Source organism: Pundamilia nyererei, unplaced genomic scaffold (genome assembly GCF_000239375.1).
Source record: "Pundamilia nyererei isolate P.nyererei 1_Seehausen unplaced genomic scaffold, PunNye1.0 scaffold00066, whole genome shotgun sequence".
NCBI lineage: Eukaryota > Metazoa > Chordata > Actinopteri > Cichliformes > Cichlidae > Pundamilia > Pundamilia nyererei.
This window is the reverse complement of record NW_005187467.1, coordinates 319094-329921: the sequence shown is the minus strand read 5'-3', so window position 1 is coordinate 329921 and position 10828 is coordinate 319094. Positions and strand designations below refer to the sequence as shown.

Genomic DNA, 10828 nt, shown 5'->3' with positions numbered 1-10828 from the left:
TTGAAAATAAAATAACTGTACAACAAAATACACAATATAGAACTATATAAGAATGTATGAAGAAATATAAATAAATATATACACAATAACAGCAGCATATACACAATAACAGCAGCGTGATTTATTATTTATTATATGTGTGTATAAGTACACAAAGTGGAAGTAAATTCAAAGAAAAGAAAATGTATATAGTATACAGTACTGTATTTGTTTTTGTAAGCCTCTATCTAGCTACAGTTCAATAACTGTAATAATAACCTAAATCTTAGTGTTCAGTTTTTAACCGTTTGAGATTTGCTGCCATTTTATTCCTTGTTTGATTGCCTATTTTAGTTCAGAGAGGGAGTATTGGAGCAGGGTAAAGGCATAATCAGGTAGTCTGTGTGGACGGACATGTTTTGAGGATGTGCTTGTTGCTAAATGTGCACGTGTATACTTATGTAGGTATGTGTTGGGCTGGAGCTTTATTCAGTTGATGTGTGTTTGTCTGTGTGCAAGCAGACTGAGCTCTGGTTAACTCTGCAGCTCATCACGCAGCACAGCCAACTGCTGATTACACAGCACTTGTTTTGTCCTCACTCTACTCTGTTCTGCATCCATTGTCAGCCTGGGAGCCTGCACAGAATTAAACAGAGAGCTTTGTCTAACACGCTGTTACTCAAGCGTTGCTCTTCAGCTGTTTTGTCCTTGGCTCAGTGCTACAGCGGCGACACCTCTGCCCACATCTTCTCTGTGTTGAGAACCCAGCAAATGGTCAGAAATGTGTCGCCGCTCATTGCCTTGATCTCCCTCTGGGGCTGAAGCGTGTTTACTCAGTCTGATGATATTATGACAATCAAGTGGGCATCAGTTCTGTTCCACTCCCTGTCTGGACACTCCCTAGTGTCTGCTTTGGGACAGTTTGGCATGCAGACCTACATCGCTTCACTGATTAATATGAGATGCCTGTGCAGTAGCACCACTAGCATCACGTGAACATTAGCAGGATGTGACTTATTGTTTCAATGAGGAGCCGATGACACGACTGATGCTAAACACACACCGAGCCACATGAAAGTCAATTGTGCAACAGATGACTGCACAGTAGCTTTGAATGTGTCCATTTGATATCATAAGAGCTGTTTAGTTATCAAATGAAGGACATGCATCTGGGTGTTTGTGCTTCCTGCTTGCTTAAAGAGGAACTACAGTATATTGTTTAGGAAATCATAACAGAGAAGAGTATACAAAGATAGCAGAAGCTAACAGTTAAGATCAAAGGGTGTGCAAGTAAACAAAGATGGGGAATGGCGTTAGAAGAACGAAATATTATGGATATATTTCCAGAATATCTTGAAAAACCTGCTTATCTTGTTCTAATATGTCTGCACAGCTGACCTGATGATGCAGAGTGTGTGGATTGTTTACTCTGAAGAATAAATGATCTCTACTTTGTAGAAAGACTTTGGTCCCGGGAGGTCTAGACAATCAAAGCTGTGCCTTCAACTAGGAATGTCCTGGTTTGTGAGGCGTGACGGACTGCAGTTTTTTTCCCCGTCTGATCTCCTGCTCTCTGTGTGAAGCCTCTTAGTTACTCAGTGCACATCAGAGCTAAAAATGTTGTGCACAAATCCAATCAAACCTCCACTTGTTTAACCATCCACCCTGCCAAATATTCCCCAGGTGCAATTAATTTGTCTCCTGTCTGAATCCCTCTGCTCTCTCAGCACTGCAGCAGAGAGTTGGCAGCAGCCAAGACATGCAATACTTCATGTCTTATAAGTTCTGTATTACAGCACATAATCCGAATCTGGTTTATCCGATCAGACTCCATAATGCAGAATGGTGTTTATGAGAGATGGGAGTGGGGCAGACAGCTTCTCAAGTCTGTCAACCAGCTTATTCCCCAGCTTTTATGGGCTTTATGATGACTGAGTGTTTTAACCCTTATTTCTCTCTTTGCTCTTGTCCTTCTGCAGGCACTGGCAGCAAACGCAGGCACAGGGTTTGCCGTGGCCGAGCCACAGGTGGCGATGTTCTGTGGAAAGCTCAACATGCACATCAACATTCAAACCGGCCGCTGGGAACCAGACCCATCTGGGACTAAGAGCTGTGTAAGAACCAAAGAGGGTATACTGCAGTACTGCCAGGAGGTAAGACATTGTGACACAGACACGTCTTTATCCTGTCAGTCTCACAGACTTGATGAAACTCATTTACTACTTAGAACGCTCAGTAGCTTCATGGGTTGTCAGTTCATTAAATTAGATGGCTAGGGATGCAACTGTGTGAAAGTGCAAGAAACGTGTTTGAAGTAACAATTGCAAGGATTTTTATTTTATTATTATTTTTTTGGATAGTTGTTTTTATATGACTGCAATTAATCAAATTTAATTTCAGAACCACTTTCGGCTTTGAATGATTATTAAAGCTAGATAATCGAGATAAAGCAATTATTTTGCTGCGTTCTGTTTTGCAGTAATTGTTTTGCTTTCCTTTCCATTTACCTCTCAATGAATGTGCCAGACCGTGGCATATTTGGTTTCTTTATTTATTTCTAGCAGTTATTTAGTTGTTTAATTTGAATTATAATTAAAGTTCAGAGAAGTTTTAACAAATTAAGCTTTGCCCGTTAAGTAAAGTCTTTGAGTAGTTGTGTTAAACAATCCTGGTCTCAACACTGACCAAAACAATTGTGATGATGACTTTTGTGATAACTGAGCATGACATTACGTTGCCATTTATCCCCCATTTGTGCCATAGAAACAAGGAAATTTTCTTAAATTCATGTATTTTTGAACATATATTTTGTCACATTTTCTTTATACTTTTTATACCTAAATAATAAAATAATAATTTCATCATGTCTGTTTGATTTTAAGAGTTTTCGGGTGGCACATGTGTGATGGCTAAACCTGCAGTCTACTGTGTGCTTTTATTCATTTTTCTTGCTCCATTTAGCAGCTTATTGGTGCTGCTGTCAGGAACTATATTAAATGTCATTTACTGAGAGTTAACTGAGAAGAATACTTTGACATTTTTGGATACACGCCTGTTTTCTGTCTGGTGGGGCGTTAGATGAGAGGATCAAACCGATCTCATGTCTGTACAAAAATAAAAAAGCAGTGAATTGGAAAAAAAAACAAGATATCCGGTTTAATAAGTGAACTTTAGAGCTGCTTTCAGGCAGATTTTTGGACAGAGCCAGGCTATTTTCTTTTTTCAGCCTGCTTGCTAAACTAAGATAACCTGCTCGTGGCAAATGAAAATGGTGTCTGTTCAAAACAGCTGGGTTTGCTTCACAGTAGGTTCACAATGAAATAACAAACTTTTGCACAACTTTAGATTATTAAGTATAAATTATTTGTTGAGGACATTTTAGGTTAGGTGGGTGGCATTGAAGACTAAATTGATGTGTACTGAGGGAAATTAGCTACTGTGGTGAGGGGAAAAGGCAATTTTCATTTCTCTGTGATTTGTCACTAGAGAGGCTATAAGGTGTTATTTACACTATGGTGGGTGGCTTTTAAATTCCCAGATCTTGTGACTGTCATTTTCTCAAGCTGCCTCTAAAACGAAGTTTTACACAACATGGATATCCTCACTCTTATTTACTCAGTACTCCTACTATACCTGCTAACCCAGGAGGCTTCTGGAAATGGTGTCATGGTTTATTATGCAGCCATCCAAGGGAAGAAAAAAAAGCAGGGCTGTACATTTTCAAGCAGCCTATCTCAAAAGCTTCAGTTGCATTTACCAATGACATTTTGTTGGCATTTGGGGAAAGTGTAAATCATATGCTCTTTCACGGATGAACAGATGGCATCTAGAGAGTATAAAGTGTGGATTAAAGGATCCTACTGAAGCTCCACTTATCTCACCTTCTCTCTCTCTTTCACACACATCTACACACGGACACACACGTACACAAATGTACGTTCTCTCAGTGCTTAATATTAATTTGGGTCTTCTTCTTCCTGCAGATGTATCCAGAACTCCAGATTACAAATGTGGTGGAAGCCAACCAGCCCATTCGCATTGAGAACTGGTGCAAGAAAGAGAAGAAAGTGTGCAAAGGGCACGCCCATGTTGTAGTGCCTTACAAATGCTTAGGTAAGCTTGTGCACTTATGAGTGGTTCAAGGGTCGGGAGAAATCACTTAGGTGGTAAATGACCCTTCAAATCTAGATGTTCTTCATTTTCCCCCTTTGTCTGTATTATCCATCAGGGTGGAGAAAGATTAGAGTATGATACATCTTAGCCACAGGCAGAGGTGACATAGAGCAATATTGGAGTCTGATTCAGTTGACTAATTCTGGCCTTGAGCTGCAGATTGAGCAGATCCAGGCTGGATGGGAGCTAATGTGTTTCAGAATGGATGGCTTAGGGCCATGAGCCTTTTATTGCTGGGGAGGCTTGTTGAGCAATAAACCGCAATCTTATCCCCCCCTTCCTCAGACAGTGGCCATAAACTCACACAGACACACAGGGTCAGCAAGAGAGGGATCTGTGAGGAGGCCTACTTTATTACTCCCCATTTCGCCATTCGCCTGCACTGTCATAGACAATGCTCTCTCTCCTCTGTCTCCTGCAGCATCTCTGTAATCAGCAGTGGCAACATGGCTATATTCTGGTTTATTAAATGTCAGATATAGCCCCAGACTATGCAGGCCACATGCCTCTGTGGCCCCTGACTTACAAAAACACAGTACACTCCTGCTACCACTGAGGATTGCAATAAGACAGAAATGGAGTCTTGAAACTCCTCCCTGTATTTGTCCAGCCATGTCAGGAAGAAAAAACATCTTCCTTCATGCTGCTAACACTTTCCGGCATTCTTCCTCTGTCCAAAGGCCTCTTGCTGATTGAGTTGTGCCGCTTTCCGGGATGAAAAAGCCATTAGCACTTGCACTGGACTGTGAAATAGGCTACCATTCAAGAGCATTTTTGGCAAATGCAGAGAGGTGGTTTTGGGGTACTCCATGGGACAGCAAACACACATCCAGAGCGGCTACTTGGTGGCTGAGACGTGAATACAGATGAGAGATTTAGAGGCGGAATCATTTTCCAAAATTTCACTATGGCTTCCTCTCATCTGACATCCAGAGGCGACAATACTTAATAGGACTGTACTTTCACTACAGCTGACTGTTGCACCTGACCTCTTTAAGCATAGTTCAACAGCAGTGAAACGACTGCCATTTGATTAGGCCAATTTCATTACCTCTTCTAGAATATTTAAGGATTCACTCTTGCACATTTTTCGTCATCATTGTTAAAGGTGTGACACTCATGCCCTATCAATTTACAGAGCCCTCTCTGCTGCTCTGCTAAGCTCCAAATGAGGAGCCTCAACTGAGAAAGCAGAGGACAGATGGAGAAGGAGAGATAAACATAAGGTGTTGGTGAGAAGAAGGCTGTTCAGAGGGTTACTGCTTAATTATGTAATGGAGCATGTTAGGGGGATTAGTTGGAGGGCTCTGATCATACGCTTCATGACATGCCATGCTTCTGCCACTTCACCGTGGCTCCTCTCTGCAGTCCATTACTTGTCAGGCCTCTCTATCATATCAAATGCAGTAACAAGTGCTTTTAAATTATTCATTGTTTGCAATGTCTGCATAATGTTTCAGAGAAATGGACATCAGAGGTTCCGCCTTTTGTTTGTCAGTGTACTTTAATTATACTAGATTCAAAAAGAAATGAAATGCTCCAAAGGGAGCTGGGCTTTAGCTGGAAGGATTTGATTAAAAGGGCTAGACCTGCACCCATGTCAAATTAATAGGTTTATATGAATAATGCAAGTGCTAAGGAAGAAGCTCAGTGTAAAAGGAGAGAGATGGGTTGTGCTGTAGTCCATCTCTCTCCCTGCAAAGGCTCAGAGCCACAATCCTTCCATGTTTCCTGTCCTCAAACAATGGCTCTGCAAATGAATGCGATTTTTGTTCCATGGCGCTTTAATCCCTGCAGCATGATGTCTTTGTCAGACAAGTCAGGATTATTTTAGAGACTTTTTTTATTATTATGTCTAGAATGGTAAAAACGGTTATTGCACATGTGTGACTCTGGTGTCTGTTGGTGTGTCTCTTACATAGTGATTAAATTGACTGCAGACTGCATGTTATTGGAGAAAAATATAGGTGCACTCTTTGTATTTGCAAACACTGATTTATTGAGACAACTTTACATTTGCATTTTGGTTTTATAGAACTAGGGGCTTAAATTCTGCTGCCCCTGGTAGCTGTCTCCAATATGGCATCATTTATTTGAGGCATATTAAAGCCTTTTTAAGATACTTTGTAGACTTTTCAGGAGGCATTTTAAAGCGATGTTTAGGTGGGTGGGAAATGTACATAATTGCATAACATTTATGCACATGGCACATTCTTTGCTTTTCCTGTTGACTAAGTCTATTGGTGGAACAAAGGGCAGGATACACAGTGACAAGTTCAGTTGTCGTAACAGATGCTGAGTCGTGCTATTGTGAATACACTGAAAATGTGTACAAAAAAAGCTTGGTGCGCTATCTGTTAGTATTCCATTATGGCTTGAAAAATGTTTTGCAGAGTCAGAAATAAGTCTTCAGGCCATCACAAAACATTTTCTAGGGTCTAAAACCAGTAGTTAAATGAAGTGTTCTTTCCATTATGTGTCATCGAACTCCAGCTACTTCCTGATTTTAGAAATGTCTGGTTCCCTCCCCAAAAAAGCACAATCCAAATGTAAATGACAGGTTAGCCAAGAAATCAAAAAGAACTTCACATTAAACGAGCTATATGGCTTAAAATCAGACAAAGCAACAGGTGCATGCATGTATTAATAATATTCCTCTAATTTATTTTAAAATTATGTATTTCAAACTATTTTTGTCCAGGAGACACTCATTTTTTCCATCCATATTTATATTTGAATTTAGGGTGTAGAAATTATCACTGAAATTAATGACAGCAGGTTTCACCTTGAGAGTCCTTGAAACACAAAAGCTATGCGCTATGATTTAGCACCTTGCAGCACTGAGAGGATCTTCAGTACATGCCTTATATGCATTCGGTGCAGCCAGACCAGGAATTTGACAGTGTTAGCAAGGGCATCTGATAGATGGCAGGTTAAAGGAAAAGTGGATGAATAGAGTATGTGGAGAGGAGGTCACCGAAATAGAAGAGTATGCTCTTATGCTCACACTTGCAACTACACAAACTGATAATGCACAGAAAACGCACGGTGCTGGGTTTCTTGCAGTGAGCAAGGCACAGCTGCTCACCGAACACCATCATCCATCACCCACTGCAGTGTGACTGCATACGGCATCTGCTTGAAACCCACTCCACCTCACAACCAGAGAAGCCTCTGAGAGTGAGTGGACGAAATGAAAGCATAAGTAAATGAATCGCTTAGCATCCGGTGGAGAATATATGGAGCTGAGGGTTACAGGGAGTCATATTCGTCCTTGAGCTTCTCAGTTTCTCTGGAAACGAGGCCAGAGTTAGTAAAGCGGAAGGCAATTTAAATCATTAGCAGCAATGAAATAAAATAAAAGTTGTTCTCCTACAAAGTGAGCAAATGTCATTGTTAGAGCTCTACTTGCTTAAAAGTGGAGTTCAGAAATATCAGCAGCAAATCCATAAAAATGAAGGGAGTAATCATGCAGAATGGCCACTTCAAGTGTTTATTTTATAATAATTTTGTTATATTATTGGGCTTGGCTGTTCTATTATTCTACTGTAATGCCCTGTGGAGTCATGACAGAGCTAATTTTTACCCGTTAACAATATATAGAATTGCAGATATATGGGACAGAAATTGAGCTATAGAAGTAGTGCAAGAACAAGTAATGAGAATAAAGGGTATAAAATGTTCAGTGACAGAAGTGTCAAACAAAGCCATGAATCATATCTTCATTGAAAGCCAAAAGACAGATAAAATGTTAAATCAGATGCATTCAGTATTCTGTTGAATAATTTTGTGCCAACCAGCAATTGCACAATTACTTAGATGCAATTGATGTGTTTAAGTAGAGAACCTGGATAAATCTGCTTAATGTGGCTAACCTTAACCATTGGTGGGTATAAAGCAGACGGGGGTCTGAAGGGGGGGTGGTGAGAAGCAGCTGCTGAGTCCTCTACTATTTCAGGCTCTCTTCTCTTCCTATCCTACCCTCTCATTTTCCAAAACACTGCTTTTTCGCCCTCTACCCGCCTGCCTCGCCTCGCCTGTGCTCCAGCAGCCCTGCCTGAGGCCGAGTTTAGGGCGAACCACTAAATGAGCAGTTATAGGACAGCTCCCAGCCCTCATCGTGAAACCTCTAGACCCTGATTTGTGTGCTTTCAGCCCGCCCTCTAAACCTTCTATTCATTGGGCCCTCTTTTTCTTTCCCTGCCTGGCTGCCTGGCTTTCCATCTGTTTCTGGTGGCCATGGCTCTACCTGAGCAACTTGTCACACTGCCAGCATGTGAGCAGTCACTGTCCTTTTTAATCTTTCTTATGACCCCTGCACCATTTTCTCAGACGTGCATGTTTTTCTTTTTTCATCTTAAATCTATTCATAGGAACTCACAAGAAACCTTTCAAGCCATTTATTTCTTCCAGATCCTCTTTCTGTCAGCTCGCTCTATGAATAAAACATCGCTGAATTGAATTCATCAAGCAAATGATGTCATTTTCTTGCAGGAAGAGCCTGGACTACCTTAAAAGAGTCACAGTGTGAAACCTGATTTTCTCCACTGCCATTTTGATTGCAGATGGGTAACAGATGCAGCTATAGAAGGGAGATGAATCCCTCTCAGGTTCTGAGGCAGCTACAAGTGTTAAAGTGCCAAATGCCCTCTCTGTTGTACCGCTGGAATGAAGCATCTAGGACCAGGCAGCTATGAATTATTGAATCTTGGCCCCCTTTTTTGCTCTTCATCTATTCCTTTTTAGTCCGACTATGAGATATTTTTATAAACCCTGGCAGTGCCGTTAGGCAGTGATTAGGCTTTTTTTGGACAGATTGGTGGTGTGAATAACAGGCATATTGGTCCATTTTCTGTTTTGCTGTTACAGTGGGCGAGTTTGTGAGTGACGTCCTTCTGGTTCCCGAAAAGTGCAAGTTCTTTCACAAGGAGCGTATGGACATGTGCGTCAGCCACCAGCAATGGCACAGTGTGGCCAAAGAGGTAAGGAAGGAATTACCTCACAGGAAATGGTGGGAGGCTGTGTATCCTGTGGGAAGACGTTGTTAGCTTTAACTCGCAGATTAAACAAGTCTCTTCTTCCTGTCATACGGATCGTTCTTATATTACTTGCCCGTATTTCCACTCTAATGTCTTTCCACCTGTCTCTGAGAGTCTCTGAGGTCCTCTGATCATAGACGGATGGGGAGTCCTCACATTTCAGCTGTTAATCAGATTAGTGTTGTGGCTGTAATGCAGCTAATCCCACAGGGCGGCTCCAGAGCCACCCCTTTGGGGCCAGTATGACCACGGCTCACAGAGCCAATCATGTCACTCCCTGCCTCATGCTCCCTCAGTACTACAGTCCAAAAAAAAATAGGCCAAAGACTGAGTATCATCTTCAGCCTTAGTTTGTGGGGCATCCAAAACAACCTGTAGTCGATAACAAATATGTTACACCTAAGCACGGATAAATCTTGGCAGAGGGAATAAGTGAGTAAGAAAAATGCTTCAAAAACAATCTCTCTCCCTCACCACCTGCCACTGGGATGTTCTTAAGCAGGGCGGCAAATTCAGTGGAGTTTCTCAGCCGCCATCAATTAGAGCGAGCTTGCACTCAGTGCTTGCATCAGCATTGCTGAAAAATAGCTTGGCAGTTGAAGGACTACATGACTTTTTATCATTCCAGTCAGTATGTGGCTGAAGAACGAGCTCTATCCTGCTGGTGGAGAAACCTCCTCTGCGCAGCACTATTCTTGAAGTTAGAATAAACAATGAAATTCAGCTTACATATAAATGTTCTTACAGTGCTGGGGAAAAGTATTTCCCCTTTTCTGAATTGCTTTCTCTTTTGCATATTTGCTACACTTGTATATTTCAGATTCTTCAGACATATTTAGCAAATGTGAGACGAGCCTTTTTGTTCTTCTTAGTCAGCAGTGATGTTTACATTGGAGCTCTCCCATGAATGCCATTGTTGCCTAGTCTCTTACTTATTGTTGAGATTCACCAATATTGACTAATCTTGATTGAATGGGCTTGGTTGCACCTTTGTAAACAGTCACTTGGAATAGCAAATAACCTTGTTATCAAAGATCAGTGAAAGAAACAGGAAGTCTTGTCCTTGGCATTCTACACTGGAAGTCCTGGTGGTTATGTCCTGAGGCTCTTAAGATGATTGCTTCTTCCATAACTCGCATACTTCTTTGTCAGGCCAGGCTTTCGTTGATGCTGAGGTCTTTTAAAATTGTCTCGATTAATAAAAGTTCAACAAATATCACTTTGTCAAAGTTAAAGCTGGTAAATTGGAGAGTGACCGACCCCGTGCCACGTGCCCTTTTCTTTCACCCCCCCAGGCCTGCGGCAAGAGCTCCATGGTGCTGCACAGCTATGGCATGCTGCTGCCCTGTGGCATTGATAAGTTCCAAGGCACAGAATACGTGTGCTGCCCCGCCTCTCGCACAGAGTCCACCCAACCTTCCCTCCCCTCCCAGGAGGATGACGAAGATGAAGAGGTAGAGGATGAGGAGATTGACGAGATGGACCTGGATGAAGAGGAGGCTGTCGAGGACAGGTGAGCAATTGCGAAGGTGGAGGGCAGACTGCATCTGGTTGTGTTCATGAAATATTGCAAGCAAAATAAGCGCTGCGTTGGGAAGGGCGGATGTAACTGGCCATCTGGATGAATTAAAGTTTTG

General features: G+C 41.7%; 1 protein-coding gene across 4 annotated transcripts in view; it reads left to right on the top strand.

Moving 5' to 3' along the window:
- Nucleotides 1-10828, top strand: part of aplp2 (amyloid beta (A4) precursor-like protein 2) — a 51221-nt gene that overhangs the window by 25477 nt on the left and 14916 nt on the right. For all 4 annotated transcript variants that reach the window (XM_005735907.1, XM_013911591.1, XM_005735908.2 and 1 more), the window contains exons 2-5: nt 1959-2132; nt 3963-4092; nt 9022-9134; nt 10487-10704. In XM_005735907.1, the coding sequence (XP_005735964.1) occupies nt 1959-2132; nt 3963-4092; nt 9022-9134; nt 10487-10704 (635 nt within the window). The remainder of the gene's footprint in view (nt 1-1958; nt 2133-3962; nt 4093-9021; nt 9135-10486; nt 10705-10828) is intronic.